This window comes from Octodon degus, unplaced genomic scaffold (genome assembly GCF_000260255.1).
Source record: "Octodon degus isolate 3935 unplaced genomic scaffold, OctDeg1.0 scaffold00014, whole genome shotgun sequence".
In the NCBI taxonomy this organism is placed as follows: Eukaryota; Metazoa; Chordata; class Mammalia; order Rodentia; family Octodontidae; genus Octodon; species Octodon degus.
Window position 1 is genome coordinate 1,811,934 of NW_004524590.1, and position 22,800 is coordinate 1,834,733.

At 43.2% G+C, this 22,800-nt stretch overlaps 1 protein-coding gene and 2 pseudogenes across 1 annotated transcript in view; 2 read left to right on the forward strand and 1 right to left on the reverse strand.

Moving 5' to 3' along the window:
• Nucleotides 1-7,575, forward strand: part of Polr2d (RNA polymerase II subunit D) — an 11,358-nt gene extending 3,783 nt beyond the window's left edge. The window contains exons 3-4 of the mRNA XM_004626317.3: nucleotides 3,702-3,797; nucleotides 7,031-7,575. Of these exons, the coding sequence (XP_004626374.1) occupies nucleotides 3,702-3,797; nucleotides 7,031-7,109 (175 nt within the window). The 3' untranslated portion in view covers nucleotides 7,110-7,575. The remainder of the gene's footprint in view (nucleotides 1-3,701; nucleotides 3,798-7,030) is intronic.
• Nucleotides 7,576-9,718: 2,143 nt separating this feature from the next.
• On the reverse strand, nucleotides 9,719-10,238 carry LOC101573134 (annotated as a pseudogene).
• Nucleotides 10,239-15,161: 4,923 nt separating this feature from the next.
• LOC101573534 overlaps nucleotides 15,162-22,800 on the forward strand; it is a 12,197-nt pseudogene continuing 4,558 nt past the window's right edge.

Sequence of the window (22,800 nt, forward strand, 5' to 3'; positions counted from 1 at the left end):
ATATAAAAATGTACATAGCATTGTACACTACCGCAAAATCCCATAATATAGTGAAAATTCTGTGATAAATAATTTGGATTAATATTTTTTTGAAAACCCACAAAACTGATTCCACAAAAGTTGAACTGTGAAATAATGAAGGACGTGGTTGTAATCCCAGGTGCTTGGGGAGACTGAGGCAGGAGAATTACAAGTTTGGGGCTAGGCTGGGCAACTTAGCAGGACACAGTGTGAAATTAGGAAAGGGCCGTAGTCAGAGCTGGCGCTTGCCTGGTGTTCAAGGCCCTAGGTTCAGTCCCAAGAACTGGATAGGCGCGGTAGTACATACCTACAAACCACGGTGTTCAGAAGGCTCATGCAGGAAGATGACTGCATTGGAGGCAGCTTGAACCACGTAGTGAGGCTGCCTGAAAACAAAACCCACAGAGATTTTTTTTTTTTAAATTAAAATGTGTTACATACATTCATCATCTCTCCACACACTGCAGTACATACAATAAAATAATAAGCATAAAGTGGCCACTGTATTTTATGTTTGTGTTCTAGGATTGAATCTCAGGCCTCCAGTGTGCTGAGTCGATACATACGATACCACTGAGCTGTGCCCTCAGCCCCTTTCAAAAGCTGTTTAACTAGTAGGCTCTGCTCTGTGCTTTTCTCTTTTTCTGTGGTACTGGGCTATGGATTGAACCCAGGGCCTCTTCTGTGCTAGGCAAGCTCTCTACTTTGTACACCCCTCAGCCTTTTTTTCTTGCTGGGTATTATAGCCAGGGAAATACTCTGAACTCTGAGCTGGATTCCCAGCCCTTGGAGAGCTATTTATAGTAGCCAAAGGTGACCACTGGTACTGAACCTATGGCTCGTGTGCCATTTCTAGCTGTTATCAGTAAAGGCTCTAAAGGTTTGCCATCACTGATCTCAACGTTTACCAGTGATTAAAGGGCTGGCCAAATAGCTCAGTAGATTAAAGTGTCTGCAAGCAGGCGCAGGCGCAGGGGCCGGGGATTCAATCACTGGGCCTGCTGTGTGCCCCTGTGCCACTGTCCCCCCACTCTTAGATGGAATTGAGCCTGTAATCCCAGCTCTTGGGAGGCTGTAAACAGGCAGATCACTATGAATCCAATCTAGTAGTGAGACCCTGAACCCCCTGTAGACCCTTCCCTAAAAAAAAATAAATAAAAACATTTACCAGTAATTAAATATATTGTGATGATTCCATTTGATGAGTTACTATAATAATAACAGGCCAGGTGAAGTAGTGTCCCATGTATAGTCCTGGCTACTTGGAAGGCTGAGGTAGGAGGATCACAAATTGGAGCCCAGAACGGGTAGTTTAGAGAGGACTGGTTTCAGAATAAGAGGGTTGGAAATGTAGTTCAATGGTAGTCTGCCTGCTTAGCATACATAAAACCCTGGGTTCAGCATCCAGTATCAGAGCTGCGTGTAGTGCTCGGTGGTCGGCGCAACACTCGGTGGCTGAGTTGCAAAGCCTTTGAGGCGAGCCTGAACTGCAGTGAGAGCCTGTCTCAAAAAACAGTGTCCATCATAAATAAGTAATGGAACGAGGGGTATGAGTCATTGGTAGAATTCATAGTTTTCCTATGGTTTTGTTCCCTTTCACTGCAAAATGAAGACAAAATGTTTTGAATGGTATTTTGAGGTGATAACTTCAATTTTCTTTCTTTCTTTTTTTTTTTTTTTTTTTTTGCCGAACTGGGGATTGAACTCAGGCCCTTGCACTTGCCAGGGAAGCTCTTCTTCCACTGAGCCATCTCCCTGGCCCCTAAACAGGAAGTTTTTGTTGTTGTTGTTGTTGTTGTTTGTTTTGCAGAACCAGGGATTGAACTCAGACTCTTGCACTTGGCAGGCAAGGGCTTACTCAGCCATCTCCCCGGCTCACTTTTCTTTAGCTAATGATATGACCTTTTTCTTTCCCCAAGACAGAATCATTACGCAGTACAGTCTGATCTTGAATTCACTTATGTAGCCCAGGCTGGCCTGAAAGTCATGGTGATCCTCCTGTCTCAGCCTTCCAAGTGCTGGGATTACAGGTGTACACCGCTGTATTTTCTAAATTTTGTACAGTGGCTAATACACTGCTTGTGTTAAATACATTATTGCAGTTTTTTACTTTTTTTCCTTTTTCCCCACTGCTAGGGGTTGAACCTAGGCCCTTCATACTGAGATACACCTCGAGCCCTTTTTTATTTTTTATTTTGATATACAGTTTTAGTAGTGGCTAAATTACCCAGACTGGCCTCGAGCTTGCAGCAGTGTTCCTGCCTCAGCCTCCCAGAGTGCTAGGATTACTAACATGCACCACTGTATCTGGCTCATAGGTTTTTTGGTTTTTTTTTTTTTTTCTTTTGAGACATGGTCTTATGTTACCCAGTGATCCTGATCTACAGGGGTGCTCAGTGGAATAAACACTTGCCTGGCAAGCACGACATCCTGGATTCAATCCCTGGTACACCACACACACAGAAAAGATCTGCAGGGCTCAATCAGGTGGCCCACTTCAGCTTCCCAGCTAGTTTAAGACTATAGGTATGTGTGAAAACAGATTTTTTTTTTTTTTTTTTTTGGTACCAGAGTCGAACTCAGGGCCCTGTACTTGCCAGGTAGGCACTGTGCCACTGAGCTACATCCTTGGCCCAGAGCAGGTTCTTCGAGACAGGATCTTTCTATGTAGTTGTTCCTGGCCTGGACCTTGAAAACTGCTGCTCCAGCTATGTGTTGCCGTTGCAGGTTGTTCTGCCACTAGAGACCGTCATCGGTCTCTCTGAAGTGAGGTTCATCGTAGGTGGGCTCTGTTGTAAGAAATAGATGCATGAAAATGAGGCTCATGACGCTCCTGTCTCCCTGCCTCAGGCTGCTGTGTGCTGAGGAAGGCATGTGCCACCATACCAGCTTGTATTTTTTAAAGACTGTACTTTAGGGCCTGGTGCATGGTGTGCAAGTACTCTGTCCATGATAGTATTTGGGGTTTTGTTTGGTTTTTTTCTGTATTTAGTACAGGCTCTGCAGGGTCTCACTACACAGCTCGGACTCCTAGTAATCCTAGTTTCAGCCTCCCAAGTGCTGGGATTACAAGCGCTCCACCACACCCTACCTCAGTAGGCTCAGGGCACCCCGGGGGTATGTTTGGCACAGGAATCAAAGATAGTATTTGTATTTAGTGTTATTTTATACAATCTGAGCATTTTTAGTACACTTAAGACATTTTACGATAGATTTTTACAATGTAAGGTTAGCTGTATTCATTTAGTTTCAGATCATTTTAAAAGGTAATTAATTACCCCCTGCCAAAACATCTAGCAGACTTGGGACATCTAACACCATGAATTTACACAAACATAATAAGAAAGGATGTAAGACAGGAATAGTTAGGTGAGCAGAGGGCAGCAAAGTCATTTCCCAAGGAAAGGGTGGCCAGGTGCCTGAGGGCTCAGTTGTCTTCCTGCAGCGGTATGGCAGCCACTACTGTTGTCTTTGGTTCCTGTGGGCTGCCCAGTCTCAGTGCAGCCCCCCATTAAAGGTAGAAATGCTTTTACCACAAGATCATTCAGCTTCCATGTAACACCATAAACGAGACACTTTCCTTTCTCTCATGTAACTGCATTTGATCTCTTTTATTCAGTTGATTTTTTATTTATTTATTTTTTTGGTCATTAATTTGTTATAATTTCTTCTATGACCAGTTTGCTGCTGCAGAAAAAGCTGCATAAGTTTGAGTTGGCCTGTTTGGCCAACCTTTGCCCAGAGACTGCTGAGGAGTCCAAGGCTCTTATCCCAAGGTTAGTACCATTGTGAAAATTTCTGTGTGTATTGAATAAATTCCTACAAACAAAATACTGTACCTAAAAGGTATATGAGGACGGGTGTGGTGGTACACTCCTGTGGTTCCAGCATTTGGAAGGCTGAGGCAGGAGGATCAGTGCTGATTTAAGGCCAGCCCAGGCTACACAGTACAAGGTCAGCTGGAACTACCTAACAAGACCTTATCTCAAAAATAAAAAGCGCTTGCATTTAAAATTTGGGTAGATGTGACATTGAATGAGAGTGCCTTTCTAACTGTGAAATCGATGGTTCTGTCCCACACTGGCAGCAAGAACGCACGAATTAGTACAGTCACTTTGGAGAGCAGCTTGTGTGTGTGTGATAAAGTTCAAGATGTATGTACCTTACTGGGTTATATCTGTTCCCGTGTGTGTTGCTGCATTCTTAGTGATAGCAGAAATACGATAACATGAGAGCGGTTGAATGAGTCATTGTCTACAGTGTTTGTTTTGCAGTAATAAAAAAGTATTGAACTGAAATATATATATATATATATATATATATATATATATATTTATGAATAATATTAACAAATGCAAAAATAAGGCCAGTGTTATAGCTCAGCAGCACAGGGGCCTGTCTGGCAAGCGCAGGGTCCTGAGTTCAATTTCTTAAATTTTATTTATTTATTTATTTATTTATTAGAGAGAGAGAGAGAGAGAAAGAGAGAGAGTGTGTGGTGTGTGTGTGTGTGGCCAGCTCAGCCCACCAGGGGGCGGGGCTGGCTGGCATGTGGTGCTGGGGGATTGAACCGCGGTCCCTGATGCTTTGCTAAGCTTGTTCTAAGTAGGTGCTTTAGACCACTGAGCCATCTCTCCAGCCCCCTGAGTTCAATTTCTGATACAAAAAAAAAGTAGAAATGTATTCTAAGAGAAAAAATTGTAAGGGTGTATATACAGTATGATGACATTTCTTAACAAAATTTAAAAGTGGGGCTAAAGCTCAGGAGTAGAGTGTTTATTTTGTTTTTTTGTATTTAATGCAGGGTTCTACAGGTCTCAGTACACAGATCAGACTCATAGTGATTCTCCTGTTTGCAGCTTTCCAAGTGCTGGGATTACAGGCACGGGTGCCACCATGCCCAGTCTCAATCACTGTCTTGCCGATGGGGCGGGCACAGTGTGCCGGGGATCAAACCCTGGCTACTGCACTCTGCCTGAGCGGGTGCTTTAATCCGCTGAGCTATCTGGCTGGCCCTTAGAGTGTTTTGTTTTTGTTTTTGTTTTGTTTTTGGTTTTTCGGGGGTTTTTTTGGCAGAACCGGGGATTGAACTCGGGCCCTTGTGCTCGCCAGGGAAGCACTTATTCCACTGAGCCATCTCCCCGGCCCTGCCGTTTGTTTTTGTCTTTGTTTTTTTTTTTTTCTTGGAACTGGGGATTGAACTCAGCCCCTTGTGCTTGCCAGGCAAGCACTTATTCTACTGAGCCATCTCCCCGGCCCCCTAGAGTGGGTTTTTAATATGCCCTAGTTCCATTCCCAGCATCAAAAATTATAATAAAACAGTACTGGTGGTGTAGCTCACTGGTGGAGCACTTCCCTCGTATGAGTGACGCCTTGGAGTCCGTCTCCATGCCAGAGACACAATGGTACAAGCAGCTGGGTGGGTGGCTCACTCCTGTAAGCTCAGCATTCTAGCTGAAGCAGGAGGACACCAAGTGTGAGCCCTGCTTGGGCAATATTGTGAGAACCTGTCTCAGAGTAAAAAAATAAAAGCTGGTATCGTGGTGCATGCCTGTAATCCCAGCACTCCAGAGACTGAGACAGGAGACTCACTTGACTTTGAGATCAGTGTGGACTATTACATACTGAGAGCCTGTCTCAAAAAGAAAAATGAGGGGCTGGAGAGATGGCTCAGTGGTCTAAAGCACCTAGTTGAAACAAGCTTGGCAAAGCACAGGAACCTTGGTTCGATCCCCCAGCACCACATGCCAGCCAGCCCCGCCCCCTGGTGGGCTGAGCTGGCCACACACATACACACACACACACAAATAAATGTAATAAATAAAAAATAAATAAATAAAAAAAAAAAAAAAAAGAAAAAGGAGATGGGCTGGGGATGTACCTCAGTTCAAGGCCCTGCGTTGAGTCCCCAGCACTGCAAAAATGAAAACAGTTTGAAGACAGAGTTAAAGGACATAAGTTGTGCGTACGATGGATACATGCAGTGTAGTTGCATTCAGCACAAAGAGCATGTGTGGAGCCATGTGTGGTGGCATATGCCTATAATCGTGCTTACCTGAGTGGTAGAGGAAGGGTCAGCCTGAGCGATTTAGCAAGGCTTTGTCTCAAAATAAAAAGGGAGTTCAAGGATCTGAGTTCAATCCCCGGTTCCGCAAAAAAAAAAAAAAAAAAAATTAATTAATAAAAAGGGAGTGATGTGTTAGAGTGCTATCTTTTATATGTTTAAAATTTTTTATAAGAGAAAAGGGATTTGTATACTTAAAAGGAAAAGGTAGCAGAGCATGCTGGTGCATGTTCGTAATCCCAGCACTTGGCAGGCTGAGTAAGGCAAGAGGATTGCCACAAATTCCAGGCCAACCTGAACTACGTGAGACTCTGTCTCAAAAAACAAAAGAAGTAAAGGTAGAGGTTAAGTGGGTAAGTGGTGCTCAGATAGGAACATGCCTCAAAAAGTTGGGTGTCTTAGATACTTCTGTCTCCTTGTTGAAACAAAATACCTGACACCCACAGTTAAAGGGGGAAGAGTTTATTTAGCTTATAGTTGTAGAGGTTTTAGTCCATAATACGCTGCCTGCAAGGCGGGGAGGCATGGTAGAGAGGCAACAGTCCATGGCGATGGAAGACAGTAAAAGCAAAAGGGGATTTTCATGTTGTCTGGAAGGTAGTGAAGCAAAGGATAGTGGTGAGGGAGGGGAAGGAGAGAAAGCGAGACAGACCTCTTTCTGCCCTTTTATCCAGTGCTGGGATTAGGGTGCTGCCAAACCAGTCCACAAACTGATTCACAGTCATCCAGCCTTAATCCCAGCAGTGCACTATGAGTCAGTCACCCATAGATTCAGCCACCTATATAAAAACTGACCACAAGGGACTTTGAGGGGACATCTAGACACAAGCCATAAGACGGTGTCATAGGACATGCTTGTAATCTCTGCACTCAATCTGAAGCTATATTTAGGGAAAACAAAGTTATGAAAAGAATGCTGATTGTTACATCACTCTTTCTTTACAGCCTAGAGGGGCGATTTGAAGATGAGGAGCTGCAGCAGATTCTGGATGACATCCAGACAAAGCGTAGTTTTCAGTATTAGTCTCCAAACATCACTGAGCCGCTTGGAGAGGACCACTGGGCTTCCCTTGGGACACTGTGTCTTGTGTCGGGTCAGCGTGCTGTTGAGACCTGCCTGGAGCCCATGATCCTGAGCCTCGAGGGGCCCGGCAGTGTCTACCTGTTGCCACGTAAGCTTGCTGCTGAGAAGGTTTGGGGCTGATATGCAGCCCATGCTGTCAGCTACCTCATACTGTGGTTTTTGGACCCCACATTATTTTTTTATTCCTAACATTTCATGTTTTAATATTAATGTGTTTGTAGTGTTTGAAAGTAAATAAGAACATAGAAAATTTGTATGGGAAAAAATAGTCTTATCTGGTTATGAAAGAAAAGTTTAAACCAGACCAACAATGTTGTGTGGAATTCTTAAAAGAAGAACAAGAGGGGCTGAGGAGGTAGCTCGGCGATCTAAGCAGCTGCTTGGCAGGCTCAAGGACCTGGGTCTGATTCCCTAGAACCCCAAGCATACTGTACTGGCCATGGAAACTCGGTGTGGTGCCACACACCTGTAATCCCAGCGTCAGAGAGGCTGAGACCTGACCGTCACTACGGATCTGAACTGGGTAGCAAGACCCAGCACCAAATAAATAAAAGATTTTTTTTTAATGAAGAACAAGAGTATAGATTATGGGAATGCTTCATCATCATGCTGAAGGCAGGGTGGAGAGAAGAATGCCAGTGAGGTACTAGTGCCGTCTTGGGCCACTAGCCTTGCGGGAGACTGTCCTCATTAACTTGGGCTGTCTTGCAGAATGTGGGTTTAGAAAGGTCCTAAAGTTTACACTTTGTCGTATCAAATTAAGACTTGCATTCAGCCAGCACCTGTATTAGCTGTTTGGGTGGCTGGGGCAAGAGGGTCCCTTGAGCACAGGAATTCGAGAGTAGGCTGCACAACTTAGCAAGGTCATGTCTCCAGAAAAGAAATTTGGGGAGTCACTCAAAGAGCTGAGGCAAGGAGAGCCTGGACTACATACTGAGTAAAACCCTGACTCAAGAAAGCCCAAAATATTTTCCCCCAGAGGGCCAGCTGTAGATTCAGTCCCCATTAATAAGTAAGTAAGCAGGGCCTGGGAGAGGGCTCAGTAGAATAAGCACTCGCCTGGCAAGTGCAAGGGCCTGAGTTGAATCCCTGGTTCCACCAAAAAGTAAGTAAATACTGTTTTTCTTTCATAGCCCAAATTTAAAGCTCTGAATCCTTAGCCACCTCTCTATCAACTTTCTCCAGAGATATGATCCTGATAAATCTGTAGAGTATGAGCATGGTGGTCTCTTCTGCAACTGCTTGCAGCTGAGAGTGGCTATAGTTCTTGCCTTTGGGGGATTATGGAACTCTTACGTGACTTTAGGGCAAAAGTGAGTGGGTGGCTCTCAGGATGTGACGATTTGGAATGTACTTGAGCATGGCGCCACAGTCTGGGTGGCAGCTGAGGTCCTGGGTGAACTGGAGGTGGCGGGAAGGTAGAAAGATTGAGACACTGTGAAGGCTAAGTAGAAGGGGAATAGTTGGGGTCTTCAGTAGTTCAGAGAGCTTAGAATCCTTATCAAACCATCATATAGGTGAAACTGTTGACTCTTGGAAGAGAAATTTTGTGAACAATTGGGTAGATAGGTTCTAAACATAAGGCCAGGGAGATAGCTCAGTGGAGTAAGTGCTTGTCTGGCAAGTGCAGGGTCTTGAGTTCAATCCCTAGTACCACCCAAAAAAAAAAAAAGATTCTAAACATAAGAGAAAAATTGTTGCTTGGGCCAGGAAATGGCTCAGTAGAATAAGCGCTTCCCTGGCAAGCACAAGGGCCTGAGTTCAGTCCCCAGTTCCACACCAAAAAAAAAACAAAAACAAAAAAACATTGTTGCTAGTGAGCCACAGAAGAGTGGTAGCGAGGAGAGCCAACTCTTTGGCCCCTGTTCCCATAATTGGGATTTCTGAAGATATGGACAGCTTGTTGGACAGCGCCTACTTCATTTCTATAGTAACAGCATTGTTCTTCCACAGCCATGCAGAGATCTCCCTATGCTACAGTTAACATATCTAAGTAAAGCTCTGTGAGGGCCACCAGGGAGGGGTGCCAGGGATCAAATCCCGGTCTCTGTGCTTGCCTAAGCAAGCACTTAGTCTGCTGTGCTATCTCACTGGGCCAGGATTGGAAAAAAATGTAACAGTAACAAACTGGCTCACTCAGGAAAGATCCATTTGTTCTACAGCTGTGTTTTCGTACTCTGCCTTAGCAGTTCTCAGGACAGCCTGTTTTCCCAAGAGTGGATCACACACCCAACAGTTCAGGTACTGCGATGGGGACAGTCCTCTGCCAGCTCCAGGGGCAGCACCACCACTGGCCACCTGGGCGTGAGCAGTAGTGCACGGCATGCGCTGGGCAGGAGAGCTTATTCCTAAGTCACCAGGGAATGTGAACTACCTGTGTAATATTGACAGTGCCAAATCGTTACATACTATGAAATGAGAATTGCCTCAACTACTCAGCGTGATGTTTAAGGGTAATATGTATAACATACTTTATATTATATATTCATTTGTTCACATTCCGTAAGGAATGCTGAGGTGCTTCATTCAGTAAATTGAAAATAAAAATTTTACATTTCTCTTGTCAGCATACAGGATTCTGAAGGGGTTCTTAACTTGCTAAGTCTGTTTTCAAGGAAGACCACATAATCAGTCAGCCTAGCTAACTGCTACTTCTTGGAGGTTGGCAGAACTGAGGCAGGCTCTGATAGGAATAATCTATTAAAGAAATCATCCAGGGCATCTGCTGCTGGCTTTCTGTGTAGAAACATTCTTGTGGAGTCTGCTTGTCATCCTTGTTCTAAGCTAGCTTCCACAGCCTCTTCTACAGGAAGTCCAACAGAGGCCCCAAAGTCATCGGCTACGATGGAGGTGTACGCCTGAGAGGCGCTGCATGTCACTTCCCTGAGCACTTCCATGATTGGCTGCACCGGCTCAGACCACTGGTGGGCAGTGAGTCACGTAGATCCCAGGGAAATCTCTCTTCCAGATCTTCTGACCTACTGCCCACATCCCTCCAAGTTCAGAATCTGCATATTTTATAGCAGGGGGTAGCCTTTTCCAAAGATGTCTTGTGGTATTCATGTTGACCTTGAGGGTGAACTAGGTCTGAGCTGCCTCAGATATGGGAATCAACAGAAAATGAGATGACCTATCACTTAAAAAAAAAAAAAAAAAAAAAAAGGGCCTACAATTATCTAGATAGAAACTGGAGCCCCAAGGAAGGTAGCACAAGGGACACTGTGGAAACAAAGTATCCGTGAAGGCAGAAAGTGAGAGATGCTAGATACCAGCATAGGTCTGCCACCTGCCTGAATAGTTGTGATGGGCGGAAGCCATGGTAACAAGGAGAAGATACTAAACATCAGCTCACACACGATACAGACCTGCGTGCGGTGTGGAAGTGCTCTTGTGCCCAGCAGAGCCCAAAATGCTTCCCGTTCCACAACTGAATCACTCTGTCGTGAGAGTCTTCAAACAGTGGACAGGTTTTTAACTATCCAGTCTGTGCCTTCGTGAGTAACAAGAAACAACCAGGAGAGAAAAGACAAACGGGGTGGTGGCACACACCTGTAATCCTAGTATTCAGGAGACTGAAGGAGGAGGGTTGCCTTGAGTTTGAGTCCAGTGTGGACTACCTAGGGAGTTCATTCCAGTTTGTACAACATAAGAGCTTATCTCAAAACAGACAGAGACAGAACAAGAGAAGAAAAATTTTTTCCAAAAAGGGTCTTTCTGTTAGGATAGATATATAGTTACATTCTCTTAATGAATAGAGGATTTGTTCTAATGGTGTTTGTAAATAGGATATCAAGTCCACATCTTGTACAGCAATTAACCACTAGGAAGAATGTATGCAACATGTTAATTATTGAAACTGTCCTACCAAAAAAAATAAATAAATAAATAAATTTTTTTTTAAAAAGGGTCTTTCCTCTTGGCCTGCTTGCCAAGAAAATGTTACCTGATCAGGTGACTTGTCCAGGTTCTTGCTATCCCCAACTAAGAATTGACTGGAACCCAAAAGGAACACTAAGATCCAAGATTTACCTGAAACAACATCAACTCCACAGGGCAGGAGTGAGTGGGTGGGAAGAGCTCATGCTCTGAGGGTCCTTGGGCTTTACACATTCAGTTTTGGGGTGGGATTGAAGGGTTGGTCTGAGGTTTGGTTCCTGGCAGTGAGGAGCTGGGCTCTGCACCCATCAGGCAGTGGAGTCTTTGAACTTTTTTGGCCCCTGGAGGAACTGGCACGGAACCAGAGTCCCATGGAGGGGTCAGATCAGAAAGCCAGGCTCACTGAAACATTCTGCCATCTCAATTTACATCATTCACTGGATCCAGTGGCACTATGATTTTCTGGTTGATTCCCAAAGTCAAAACAATCATAATGCAAACATTTTGAAGCACTGCAGGACATGGAGATAGCCACCACAGGCAACTGAACATGCCCACGAAAGAGGACTTCAGAACTGCTCCAGAAACTAGCAAAAATGATGGGATAAGAGCAATGGGATTACTAGCAATGTCTTAAAAAAAAAAAAAAAAAACTGTATTTAGTACAGGGTCTCACTACACAGATTGGACTGCAAGTGATCCTCCTGTTTTCAGCATCCCAAGCACTGGGATTACAGATGTGCCACCACACCTAGTCTCAGTCACTCTCAGTGCGCCCCGAGGTGGGGCCAGCATAGCACTGGGGATTGAACCCCCGTCCCTGCATCTGCCTAAGTAGGCACTTTAGTCCTCTGAGCTATCTGGCTGGCCCTGGCAGTAATTCTTTTACTGTAATAAAATTTTCAACATATACTATATACTATATATTTCTCTTTTTTTTGGCGGAACTGGGAATTGCACTCAGGCCCTTGTACTTGCCAGGCAAGTGCTTATTCTACTGAGCCATCTCCCCAGCCCCTATATATTTCAATCTGCATAGATCATGTGTATGAACTCTTGTACAATATAAGATTTAGCTGACTGAATGCTTGTGTGTTTAAGGGATTTTGCTACTGATAGAGGAGAAGGATGAATCCCAACATGCTAGACCCCAGATGTGCTGAGTTTATGTTCTCTAAATTCAAGAATGAATTTCAAGGAACAATGGAGGTTAAAAATAGGAAAGATTAAGTTGGGCATGGTGGTGCATTCCTGTAATCCCAGCACTCCCAAAGAAGAGCCAGGAGGACAGCCATGAGTTTGAGGCCAGCCTGGGCTGCATAGTGAGTTCAAGACTAGACTGAAATACATAGTGAGACTTTAAAAAAAAAAAAAAAAAAAAAGCCACAGAGCGCTCAGCGGTCTCAGCACCTGCCTGGGCAAGCACAAGGACCAGGGTTCGATCCCTGGTACCCCATGGAGTGCCAGCTCCACCCCGCCACCAAGACCATGTGTGGTGGAGCACACCTGTAATCCCAGCACCAGGGAGGCTGAAAACAGGGATCACTATGAGTGAGCTGCATTATAAGAGCCTGTACTAATACATAAAATTTAAAAAATTGAGAGCTTCTGAGAAACGAGGGGTCTCACAAGTGGGTTGCCACAGAGGCTCTGTGTCAGGAGTAATTTAGACAGCAAAGTCACAATATGGGCTCAAACTGCTATCAACCTATAGGATTATATATATAATTACTTAGCTAATATTAATCCAACAAGGAAATGATTCATGTAGCAAGGGTACCTGGAAAGAACAAAGATGTTTTTGGGAAGGAATGGTGCTTGGTCACCACTTGAGCAACTAATGCCTAGCTGGACTTCCTGGGCCGGTGATGCTAATTATAGTATGATTGCAAGTTACTGCTTATCCCTCAGGGAGGCAGGGAGGCCTGGCCACTGTCTGTCTCTTAAGGCCTGGCCTTCTTCAGATGCACTTCCTCTGACTACCTACTTCTATCTGTTTATACTACCTCTTAAGTTTTTTTAAGTGTATTTAGTACAAGGTCTCACTTGTACTATAGATTAGACTCTTAGTGATACCTCTGTTTTCAGCTTCCCCAGCACTGGGATTACAGGTGCACCACCATGCCCAGCCTCAGTTGTCGTCTCAGCATGCCCCAGGGGCGGGGCTGGCACAACATGGCAGAGATCAAACCCTGGTCCCTGCCTTTCCCTAAACAGGCACTTTAGTCTGCTGAGCTATCTGGCCAGCCCTCTTAATCGGTTTTTTTAAAATATAGTTTCCGCTAGGGAAATGGCTCCGTAGAATAAGCACTTGTCTGGCAAGCGCAAGGACCTGAGTTCAGTTCCCAGTTCTGTCAAAAAAAAAAACAAACAAACAAACATACTTTCCACGCAGGAAAGTGAAGTGCCTTGCCCTTGATTAGACTGCCACTGCAGTTCACACACTGACAGGCTTCCGAGGATACTTTAATACAGTGTGAACGTCTCCCTGACGTCTCATTGGTATAAATTTTTTTGTCTTTTTGAGACAGGGTCTCACTATGCAGTGAGCCTTACGCTCCGTTTGTAGCCCAGGCTGGTTTTAAACCTGAAACCATATTCCTGCCTCAGCCTCCCGAGGGCTGGGATTATAGGCATGCACCACTATGCCCAGCTTTATTGGTATAATTTTTGAGAACCACCAGTTGTTTGCACTTTTCTTTTCTATCTGACCTTGACGTTATTTTATTTTTTCCTTCTATAGTTCTGGGGATTGAACACAGTACCTAGCAAAAGCTAGGCAAGTGACCTACCGAGCCACATTCAGTGTTCCTATTCCTTGACAATTTATAAGTGATTTTCTTAAACCCAAGGTTTAATATTGGGTCCAATGGGCCCACCTCTTTTCTACTGCAAATTTGCACTGTAGTGTAATAATAACTGGCTGTACATTTCAGTACCTTTCCCTGAGGGATACAGGAACCATTTTATACATTTATCTTCTTGGTATGTCAAACAGCAAGGTGTGTGCATATGTGCAAAAGTAGCAAAATGGGATTTTTACCAACCTTATGCTCCATGTAACTTTGTTTTGTATGTGTTTACCTGAGCATCACACAGGGTCCAATAGACCCACATCATTCCAGGATTTGTTTAAAAAATGTTTTCTTTTGTTTTTTTCTGGTAGAAGTACAACAGTTCAGTAGAACGGCACATGAAAAACCAGATTTACGAGTTTTGGAGGAAGTCAAAAGTGAACGCATGCATCACATATTCATGCACGAGTGATGAAGGTGATCTGTCATAGTAAAGTACATGCTTCCCTAACAGAAGAGTGGTGGATGGTGATACGACTGACACTGGAGAGCCAAAATTTGGCTGTGAAGTATGCAGAGGATGTAATCCAAGTAACAACCATAGTAAATTGTATTTATTATGACACCTCACTAGCTGAACTGAAAGCATTCGTAGTCTGCTGTACTTAGCAGGGATTTCTCATAGTGATCGCAGAAATGTATAAGCCTTACTGTAAAGCAGATGGAAGAACACCAAGATGATGGAGGGGTAAGCAGCAGAAAAGGAGCCTCCTTGAGAGCTGCCAGCCAGATGCTGGCATATAGCAACTTGGGGAAGACAAGGAGGGAAGTGGATCCCTCAGCTGCAGGAAGGATCTGAATTGAGGACTGAAGCCCATGCAGAGAGTGAAGGGAAGCTTTAATCTAGAAGGAGGCAGCTGGTACCACTTTCTCTCTGAGATGGGGCTCACTGAGTAAGAGGAGAGATTCAAACCTGAGGACACATGGTGACGGCTTGTGACCCCAGAGGCCTTCAGAGAGAGATGCAGCGTTGGAGGGGAGCAGTGGACGTGAAGGGCTATGCTAGCGGGCAGTGAGCGTTGACGGCTTCGCTGTCCCGTGGAGAGAGCAAGAGAGCAGTTGACCAGAAGCCTTCTTGGAGAGGGCCCGCCAAGCTCAGAACTCAGAGTGGCTGCTGGCACCCCGCTGGGCTCAGGCCCAGGGAAGATGCGTTGACAGCTGCAGGCTGAGTGCGTCTGGTCTCTACGAAAAGGTGCAGGCTTGCTGAGATTCTTCACTACCCCGCCAAAAAGCTACTACTGGCTTGCTGGGATAAATCGACATGGATCTGGACTCTGCACACAGCCGAGAAAAACCTGGAAGTGAACTTTTTTTTGGGTGTGTTTTTGTTTTTATTTGTATTTTTTCCCTTTACATCTCATTGTTTGCTGTTTTTTGTTTTTGGTTGTTTTGTTTTGTTTTGTTTTTATGTGTGTGAATGTGGTTTCTGGCCTCTTTGTGGTTCTTGTTCTTTTTTTTTAGGATAGGGTCTACAGGGCCTTCAGGGTCTCACCAGATAAATCGGACTCATAGTGATTCTCCTGTTTTCAGCCTCCCAAGCACTGGGATTACAAGCACGCACCACCATGCCCAGTCTCAATAGCCATCTCAGCATGCCCTGGAGGCAGGCCCGGCACAGCAGACCTGGCATAGCAGGCCTGGGGATCGAACCTCTAGCCCCTGTGCCTGCTTGCAGGTGCTTTGATACACTGAGCTATTTGGCCAGCCCTTCTGGTTTGTTTTAGACTATACTGTTATATAGCCAGAAATCTAGTTCATGGGGTTTAGGGTGGCAAGCTAATGTCTGGCTCACTTTGTTTTTTTTCTAGGTTTTTGCTGCTGGCACCACATTAGCCAAAAGTGATATAACTGTTCTAAACAGCTATTCTTCCTGGTATTCCAAAACTGAGGTTGACTAAAGTTCACAAAAATATTGTGGCACAGTGCCAAGGAACGAGGGGCTGGGCCAACTAGGCAACTGCTTCTCATCCCCAACAAACTGAATTGAACCCAGGAATTGAGAGAAAAGAGAAGAAAGAAAGAGACACTTAAGATACAACCCCATGTGGGCCTGGCCCTAGCTCAGTTGGGGCCGGAGAAATAGCTCAGTAGAATAAGCGCTTGCCTGGCAAGTGCAAGGGCCTGAGTTCAATTCCTGGTTCAAAAAAAAAAAAAAAAAAAAGATACAACCCCAGACATCCAGCTTATCAAAGGAAAACTTGAGGCTCTGAGGTGGGACACTAAAAGCCACAAACCTGGCTCCAGAACTAGTAACAAAGCGACTCAACAAGGTTCTAGAAAAAATTAAATCAGAAATAATTTCTCCAGTAACTGCAGAGATGGTGTCCACAATGAAAATCATGCCTAGTGACTCTAGAGTACATACAGATTTTTTTTTTAAATAGAGGATTTTAAGAAAATAATGGAAGCCATGAATGCTCCACATAGGAAAAAAATGGAATTCATAAGTCAGATTCAAGCAGATATCCAGGAGAATAACAATTCCATTGAATGTATCTGCAGTAGAATAGACCAATATGAGGACAGGATCTCACATATAGAAGACAGGCTTGCATTTAATGATCAAGAACAGAAAGATTTCTTAAAAATAGCAAGAACCCGGGACGGGGAGATGGTCAGTAGAATAAGCGCTTGCTTGGCAAGCACAGGGCCCTGAGTTCAATCCCTAGTATCACAAAAAAAAAAAAAGGAAGAACCCATGAGAAGATAATCCAGCAGCTGCTAGATGAGGAACAGAAGAAAAATTTAAGAGGAATTGGAGTCAGTGAAAAAGCAGGACATGGGGGCTGGAGAGATGGCTCAGTGGTCTAAAGCACCTAGTTGAAACAAGCTTGGCAAAGCACAGGGACCGCGAGTTCGATCCCCAGCACCACATGCCAGCCAGCCCCGCCCCCTGGTGGGCTGAGCTGGCCACACACACAATAAATAAATGTAATAAATAAAAATAAATATTAAAAAAAAACAGTTTAAAAAAAATAAAAAAAAAAAAAGAAAAAGCAGGACATAGCACAAATGATATAAAATTTTTTACATAACCTATGGCAGAAAATTTCCCAAAGAGGGAAAAAGAATTTGACATAAAGAAAGGAAAAAAAAAGAAAGAAAAGAAAAAGAAAGTAAGGCATGTAGAACTCCAATTAGCCAGGATTAAAAAAAAAAAAAATCTACAGCCAGACATATAGTGAAGAAGCCAGGGAAATAGCTCAGTAGAATAAGCACCTGCTTGGCAAGCACAGGGTCCTGAGTTCAATCCCCAGTACTGCAAAAAATAAAAAAAAAACACCCTCAAACCTTTGGGACCAGGAAGATGGCTCAGTGGAATAAGCGCTTCAATCTCCAGTTCCACAAAAAAAAAAAAAAAAAAAAAAAAAAAAGTAGGGAAAAGAAATCATCTATAAAGGAAAACCCATCAGAATCACTGATTCCTCAGCACAAACCCTCAAGCCAAGGAGAGTCTGGAGTGAAGTATTCCCAGCTCTAAAGGAAGACAACGTTCAACCCAATTGATGCAACCTTCAAAACTATCTTTCAGAACTGATAGAGAAACAAGATACTTTCATGACAGAGAACATCTGAGGGAATGTATGATCACCAAGCCAGCACTCCAGAATGTTTTGAAGGACATTCTAGAAATAGATAACAAGGACTACAACTCCATGAACCCCAACAGAAGGAATCCACCAGACAAGGCAAAGAAAACAGAGTGAGGGAAAAAAGTTTGCGTGTGTTTGTGTGGAAAGCCAACACCAGGAAAACAACATGACAAGGATAAGTTAATACACATCAGTTAGAACCATCAATGTCAATGCTCAGTTCACCAATCAAAAGACACACACTGGCAGAATAGATCAAGAAGCGAGAAACAACAGCATGATGCATATAAGAAAGCCATTTAAAAAAAAAAGCCATTTAGCTCAAAAAGAACATAAACTGAAAGTCAAAGAATGGAAAACCATACTCCATATGACAGGAGGAAACCATACTCCATTTGACAGGAACTCAGGAAAAGCAAGGGGAGATGAGCCCCGGAGAGAGCTCAGCAGCACATCACTTGCCTGGTTAGGGCACGGTCCTCAGTTTAATTGTCAGTTAAAAAAAAAGTGGTAGATATTTTATTTGCGAAGTGAATTTCAAGCCAAGACTGATTGAGAGAGACAAAGAAGGTTACTACATCCTTTTAAAGAGATTGTTATCCAAGAGGAAGAGGTAACAATGATAAATATATGTATAACAAATACCAGTATACCCAACTATATAAAATAAATATTAATGGACATGAAAAATCAAATAGACACTAATTGTATTGGGGGATCTCAATACCCCACTGTCACAAAAGACAGATTAACTAGCAAAAAAATCAACAATGAAATACCATAACTGAATCACACTTTAAATGTATGTAACTAGAGAACATACTTTTTTTATATTTAGGATAAGGTCTACAGGGTCTCACTGTATAGATTGGACTCATAGTGATCCACCTGTTTTCAGCCTCCCACATGCAGGGATTAAGGAGCGCGCCACCACGCCCAGTCTGAATTGCCATCTCAGTGCGCCCCAGGGGTGGGGCCAGCATGGCACACCAAGGACCGAACCCCGGCTGCTGAGCTATGCCTAAGCAGGCACTTTAGTCCACTGAACTATTTGGTTGACCCTGAACATACTCTTAAGTGAAATAAATCGGTGAAATTTATCTAAAGTGAAAGATCTATGTATGGAAGCAGGATGGTTTGGACAACTGTACTGTGCATTGCTGCTGCTCTATGGAAAGGAGCAGTTAATACTTTAATTTGTTTCATCTCCTTTTTTCAATTGTCTGTACTTCTTTTCTTCTTAATTTCTTTTTTTTTTTTTTTTTTTGGTGGAACCGGGGATTGAACTCAGGCCCTTGTGCTTGCCAGGGAATCGCCTATTCCACTGAGCTATCTCCCCGGCCTCTCTTCTTAATTTCTTTTTTTTTTTATTTTATTTATTTATGTGTGTGAGGGAGGCAGCTCAGCCCACCGGGGGCGGGCTGGCTGGCATGTGGTGCTGGGGGATTGAACTGCGGTCCCTGTGTTTTGCTAAGCTTGATCTAAATAGGTGCTTTAGACCACTGAGCCATCTCGCCAGCCTCTTTTTTTTTTTTTTTTTTGGTGGAACCGGGGATTGAACTCAGGCCCTTGCGCTTGCCAGGGAAGCGCTTATTCTACTGAGCCATCACCCCGGCCCCGCCCCTTCTTAATTTCTTATACATTTCTTTTTTCTTTCTTCTTCCAATTTTACATGCCTATATCTGGTAATATGAATAACTGATTGAAGATAACAGTATGTATTACAGCGAATACTGTGAAATTCATATTTGTTAAGTGAAATTTTGTATCACTTGTAATTTTTTTGTTTTAATTCTAATTTGTACTGTCTTTAAAAAAATAAAAAACTGAACCAACCTTTTCAACAGATGGATTTAGTAGACATCTATAGTGTGTTCCATCCCACAACATCAGAATACACATCCTTCTCAGCTGCACATGGGATGTTCGCCAAAATACATCACGTACTAGCTCACAGGAAATACTTAAGTAAATGGGAAGGAACTGAAAGTATCCTATGCATACTGTCAGACTATAGTGCAATGAAACTGGAAATCAATGGCAAAAGAAACCACAGGAACTTCATAAACACATGGAATTTTTTTTTTTTTTTCCTCAGAACCAGGGATTATTGAACTCAGGTCCTCAGCTTGCCAGGCAAACGCTTATTCTACTGAGCTATCCCCTCAGCCATAACATATGGAAATTAAGTAGCAACCTCCTTAACAACCCCTGGGTCACAGATGAAGTTAAAAAAGGAGAAGAAATTAAACAGTTTTCTACAATTAAATGATAATGACATAACAACAGAACATACTTGAACTTGTGGGACACAACAAGAGCAGTCTTTTTTTTTCAGAACCAGGGATTGAACTCAGGCCCTTGCGCTTGCCAGGGAAGCGCTTTTTCCACTGAGCCATCTCCCCGGCCCTGAGAGCGGTCTTTTTTTTTTTTTTAAATTTATTTATTTATTTATGAGTGTGTGTGTGTGTGTGTGTGTGTGTGTGTGTGTGTGTGGCCAGCTCAGCCCACCAGAGGGCGCAGCTGGCTGGCATGTGGTGCTGGGGAATTGAACCGTGGTCCCTTTACTTTGCTAAGCTTGTTCAAATAGGTGCTTTAGACCACTGAGCCATCTCACCAGCCCCTGAGAGCGGTCTTAAGAGGGAAATTTGTAGCAGTGAATATTCATATCAAGAAAACAGCAAGCACAAAGAAAGAACTTAATGGTGAACTCAAACTGCTAGAAAAAGCAGAGCAGACTAAGCCAAAGGCCTGTACAAGGGAGAAAATTATAAAGATCAGAGCAGAAATTAACACATTGGAGACTAAGAAAACAATACAAAAAACCAATAAATTGAAGAGTTGGTTCTTTGAAAGATATAAAATCAGTAAACCACTAGCCAACCTTATCAAAGAAAGGGAAAAAATTCTCTAGTCCACTCAACTAGGAATGAAAAGGGTAGAATGACAATGGACCTTGTAGAAATCCAGAGGATCGTCCATACCTATTTTGAGAACTTGTATTCTAATAAGATGGAAAATGCAGAAGCAATGGACAGATTGCTAGATACATTTGAATTACTGAGGCTGAATCGAGAAAATATAAGTACCTTTTTTTGGGGGTTATGAGCAGAATATATTTATTGAAGGAAAGAAAGCTCCTGTCCGAGGGAGGGATAGGAGGAGGTCCCGAGTGGTAGTCCACCGATATAAATATCTTTTTTTTTTTTTTTTTTGGTGGAACTGGGGATTGAACTCAGGCCCTTAGCGCTTGCCAGGGAAGTGCTTATTCCACTGAGCCATCTCCCAGGCCCCTAGACCATATCATCTTTTTATTTACTTATTATTATTATTTTTTTTTTGGCGGAACTGGGGATTGAACTCAGATCCTCGCGCTTGCCAGTCAAGCGCTTATCCTACTGAGCCATCTCCCCGCCCCCCCGATATAAATATCTTAAATAAACGAATGCCAATGAATTAAATTGAATATCTAATTAAAAGCTTACTAAGAGGGGACTGGTGAGATAGCTCAGCGGACTAAGTGCCTGCTTTGGCAAGCCCAGGGACCAAGGTTTGATCCCTGATCCTGCATCCACGCCAGACCTGCCCACAGGGCAAGCTGAGCCAGTGCATGAATCTGGGTGTGGTGGCACACACTTGTAATCCCAGCACTGGGGAGGCTGAAAACAGGAGAATCACTATGAGTCCGATCTACATAGCGAGACCCTGTAGACCCTGTAGATCCTTTCCTAAATATATAAAAAAAGAAAGAAAATTATACACCATGAGCAAGTGGGATTCATCTCAAGGATGCACGGATGGTTTAATATATGCAAATTAACAATGTAATACATTATATTAATAGAGCCAAACACAAAAACCATATCCTCTCAATAGATGCATAAAAAACTTTTTACAAAGTCCAGCACTCATTCATGATAAAAACTCTACTGAAAATTGGAATAGATGGTCTTAATCTAATAAAACCCACCATGACACACCGACAGTCAATATTATACTAAAAGGACAAAATTTGAAAGCTTTTACTTTAAACTCAGGATGAAGACAAGGATGCCCACTGTCTCCACTCTTACTCAATATAGTATTAGAAACTTTAGCCACAGCAAAGAAATAAAAGGAATAAGGATAGGAAAGGAAATAGTTAAACTATCATTATTTGTGGATAGCATGATACATTACATAAAGACCCCCCAAAATCCACTGAAACGTGCTAGATTTAATAAACAAAAAGTGGTTTTCTTTCCCAATTCCCAATTCACGTTAGCCAGAGTAATTAGACATGAGAAATAAGAGGAATAAGAACAGAAAAGGAAGAAGGTAAAATATCATTATCTGCAGATGACATGATACTCTACATAGATGACCCAAAAAACTCCACCAACAGACTTCCAGATTTAATAACCAAACTCAGTACCAGAGCTGGATCCAAAGTCAACACTCAAAAATCAAAGCATCCCTGCACACAATAACACATTCACTGAGAGCAATTAGGAAAACACCACCATTGACAATAGCACCCAGAAAAATGAAATACCTAGGAATCAACTTAATAAGGAAATAAAAGATCTCTACATTGAAAACTACAGTATTCTAAAAAGGGAGATCGAAGAAGATACTAGAAAATGGAAAGATATCCCTTGCTTTTGAGTAGGAAGAACCAATATAGTGTAAATGGCCATACTTTCAAAATTGTTATACAGATTCAATGCAATCTTTTTCTTTTTTTCCAAGCCAAACCGTATCCAGCTTTATTAAAGACACTTTTCATAAACAATCCTGGTATTTCAGGCAGGACAAGGGCACACAATCATTAACAGTATACAACAACTTTCAAACTCCCTTCTTGGATGGATTGCAAAAAATCAGAAGCCACTATAAAATCCAATGAAGTCTTCAGTTGCGGCTCTCAAGTAGGAAAGTTTAGAGTGAGGGTTGACATTTCACAATTAGCATGTTGTTTAACAGCTTTTCACAAGCCGAGCCTGACTTTCAGGAAATGAAAATGGCAGAATTACCAATCTGAAGATCCACAATCTAGAACAAGAAATCAGTGGCTCTTGTGGGACACCATCTCAACCCCTCTGGCGAGTCCAGATGGCCTGACACACTGGTAACAGCACTTCTGGGAATGGGACCCCCATAGGTCTCTGGGCTTAAGGGAGTTAAGCCTGTGCTGATGGCACAGGAAAGGAGGTCATAAAATGAACTGGGAGCTGTCCCGTACCAACAGGCATTCATGCCACGGAGGCCACATGTGTCAACATCAGGGAATCCCTCCTCCTGGGAGCCAAGAGGAAGTCTCTCAAA